This window comes from Pneumocystis carinii, assembly GCF_001477545.1.
Source record: "Pneumocystis carinii B80 chromosome Unknown supercont1.58, whole genome shotgun sequence".
Taxonomy (NCBI): Eukaryota; Fungi; Ascomycota; class Pneumocystomycetes; order Pneumocystales; family Pneumocystaceae; genus Pneumocystis; species Pneumocystis carinii.
This window is the reverse complement of record NW_017264770.1, coordinates 1-3,693: the sequence shown is the minus strand read 5'-3', so window position 1 is coordinate 3,693 and position 3,693 is coordinate 1. Positions and strand designations below refer to the sequence as shown.

Below are 3,693 nucleotides of genomic sequence, written 5' to 3'. Positions count from 1 at the left end.
ATTCTGTGTTAAAATTATTAAAACTTCATTTCATTCATTTACATCTATATTATATATAAACAATGGATATATGCACATTTTCATTCTATTAACATTTTTTTCATTCATTTTACATCATCCCCATAACAATCACTCCCAACAACATTATTTTAATCATATCAGGAACTCTTATTTTCATTCCCTCATTCGGTTTTACATCTTCTTCTCCTTCTTTTCCTCCTTCTTCTGTCTCTTTGGTTGAATCGGTGGTACATTTGGTAGGCTTGCACTTGCGCATCGACGTCAACGTCACTGTAGACGTCACTGTCGATGTACTCGTTGTCGTACTCGTATGCAATGACGTACTCGTCACCCATGTATCTGTCGTCTGTATCATTGTACACTCTTCTGTTACTTTTCCTCCACTTCCCGGCTTGGTTGTAGTAGTAGTTGTCGTCGTAGTCGTGGTAGTAGTTGTGGTAGTGGTCGTCGTAGTGGTCGTCGTAGTGGTTGAGGTTTCTTTTTGTGTCTCTGTATGATGAGGCGTAACTTTTAATGGTTTTATTCCTCCGCATAACGTGTCTATTTCTCCACAAACTTGAAGATCTGAACAATCATCTCTAAAACTGCAATCTAGTTGTAAAGCGCTGCATTCCTCTTTCAATTCCAAATACAACTCCATTGCTATCGTCGTTGCATCAAATGCTTTGACCTCTGCTTCTGATACGCCTTCGGCTACATACGCTCTTTTAACGAGTCCAAGGCTTGGATTGTTCGTCATTCCACCTGCTGTGTCTTGGGTTCCACTTGGTGTGCCTGATGTGTTCGTCGTTCCATCTGGTGCACCTGGCTTTCCACCTTCTGTGCTTGGCGTTCCACTTGATGTATCTGATGTTCCATTTTGTGGTGGTGATGCTGGTGATGACGACCCTGATCCTGCTGGTGCTGATGGTGGTGTAGAATCACTGCTATCCTGTCCACTTGGTGTTACGGCTTTTTTAGGCCTTGATAGTAATAACTTAGCTGCCTCTGTAGATTTTTCTGCCGCCTTTTTGAGCTCATCGTACTCATTCTTCATCTTTGTCAACTCTTTTTTCGCATTCTCCATATCGTCTTTTAAAGTTGGACATCTCTTTTTTAGTTTTTCAACTAATTCTTCGCAAACATTTCCCTTGGTAGTATCATCACACTTAGTAAGCAGAATTTTGAATGTATCATTCTTTTCCAACTCAGTGCAACGCTCTCCTAATGTTTTTTTACATTCATCTTCACTCTTTAAACTTCCTTTCAACATATGACTCAGCTCCTCCTCTAATTTCAACTTTTCAAAGGTTTTAGTGCATTTTTCTTCGAGTTCTTCACAGTTATGATCTTTATCACCTTCTTTTTTCAACTGCTCCGGACAATTCTCCATAAGTTGGTGACAATGTCGGCCCCATGTTGTCCAGAGTTCTTCAAGTGCTGTTTCATTTGCTTTTCCAATTTCTTGTAGAATTTCTTCATTTTTGATGTTGACTTTTAAATATCTACATTCATCTTTTGTACGGCCTACCATATATTCACATGTTTCTCCTGCTAAAGCACATGAAACAGTAAATGGATTCTTTCTCCTCCTATATAAAGTATTACATTTTTCTTGCAACACCTCCGTACAATTTTGCTCATTATATAATGAATGATCTTTTCTTTCTAAAAATACATTTCTAAATCCCTCTGAAACTCTAATGTATTCACAGCGCCTTCTCAATGTTATACACTTTTGAGAATTGAAATATGAATAAGTTTCAAGTTCACCACACTTCTCCTCCAACTCAAGACAATCCTTTTCAAATGGAAAATCTCTCCGATCATCCAAAAGCACACCTAACTCTTTGGATTGAAGGAAAACATCATCTGAAAGCAGATAACATAATTCTTTAGGATAAAGACATTTTGGAAGGTATTTTTTATCAAGTTTTTTACACTCTTCTGCAACAAATTTTTTGCATTCTTCAGGAATATTATAATTTCTTATATGTTCAGAATTCCCCTTCAACCCCTCTCGAAAGAGCATATTCAACATCCTATATTGTCCTTTTTTATAGCACGCTGCTCGTGCATTTTGACATGCTTCATCAATCTCCTTATCTTTACACGCCTTTTTTAAATAAAAACATTCCGACTCAAGTTCTGCACACTCTCCCTTTGTAAATAAGGTTGGCAGTTCTCTCCAGAATAAAAGTTCTGATTTTTGATTATCATATTTTGTAGACAAATCTTTCAGATAAAGATTTAATTTGAGATGTGTACATCTTTCTTTTACATTTACATCTAGTAATTCTTTGCATTTCTTTTGTTTATCATTATCACCATCTTCGCATAACTTTTTCAAATCATCATCCAAATGCTTAGAAGCATCACATTTTCCTAACGCTTTAGTGCATTTACTTGTTGCATCCGTCTTATCCTCATCTTGGCTCAACACTAGCAAGAGATCTTGCAGAAAATCATCACCAAACCTTCTTGGTAGATCCACGCCTACTTTTCCAATAAGAATTCCTTCTTTTTCAGCTCTTTTATAAACATCTTCCAACCCAATACTTCTCAACAACGACGCCTTCGGTTTCACCGGACTAAAATCAGATTCCGGCGCTTTATATGTGATTTTTTTTGCCTCGCATTGCTTCATATCCTCATCACACTTTGTTTCAGTACACGCTTCTTTGTAAAAATGACATTTCTCAAGTCTTTCATGACACTTTTCTGAACTTTTCCCATCCAATTTTGTTTTCAAAAGGTTGCAAACTTCTTCTGATTTTTTTTTCAACGTTTCACATGTTTTAGTTGGATCAAGGCAAAAAGACATCAACTCGTCGCTTTCTCGGCTTAACACTGAGCAAACATTTTTTATCTTTTCTTTACATTTAGCTTCTTCTTTAGCTTCCTTTCCGAGCGCCCTCAAAAGGAGCTCCTCTGCCACCTTTTCACGCTTCAATTTGTAACATTCTTCCCTCAACTTGACACAGTTCTTCTTAATATCTTCATGATCCGTCTCTTCTAAAAGTATACATTTTTCTTCATATTTTTCACATTCTTCATCTTTTATATCTGCCAATGCTCCTTCAAGTTCCGCATCAAAAGTGTCCAATTCATCTTCAACTTTCAGGTCTGTGCATTTTTTATCTTTCTCTTCACATAGTCCTTTAACTTTTTTATTCACTTTGAAATTCTCATCTGCTTCCTTCAACTCTTTACAATATTTCTCGAGTTCTTGTTTGCATTGTTGTTTTTCTTTATATTTCTCCTTCAGAATGAAAGCCAAAAGGTATTCCTCCTTAATGTCATCTTGTGCTCCTTGTGCTCCTTGTGCTCCTTGTGCTACTTGTTGCCTCTTAACCGGCCGTGCCATTGCCGCCTCTTTCGAGGGAGCTTAGTGGGTAGTTTCTAAGTTGGATGTAGGGAAGTGAGTGAAAAGTTGTTTTGAAACGATTTTTTACAACTTAGAGTTGTTCTTATCATAATCTTTACTAGCTCTTTGATAAGCTTAAACTTTACCCGATAAAGCATAGTTTCGAACTAAGATTCTGTGTTAAAATTATTAAAACTTCATTTCATTCATTTACATTTCTATTATATATAAACAATGGATATATGCACATTTTCATTCTATTAACATTTTTTTCATTCATTTACATCATCCCCATAACAATCACTCCCAACAACATTATTTTAATC

At 36.4% G+C, this 3,693-nt stretch overlaps 1 protein-coding gene across 1 annotated transcript; it reads right to left on the bottom strand.

Moving 5' to 3' along the window:
• Nucleotides 1-109: 109 nt before the first annotated feature.
• On the bottom strand, nucleotides 110-3,367 carry T552_03742 (hypothetical protein; the record flags this gene model as incomplete). Its single annotated transcript, XM_018372091.1, has 1 exon — nucleotides 110-3,367. The coding sequence occupies one exon, from the start codon at nucleotides 3,365-3,367 to the stop codon at nucleotides 110-112; it is 3,258 nt and encodes a 1,085-aa protein (XP_018224130.1).
• Nucleotides 3,368-3,693: the final 326 nt, after the last annotated feature.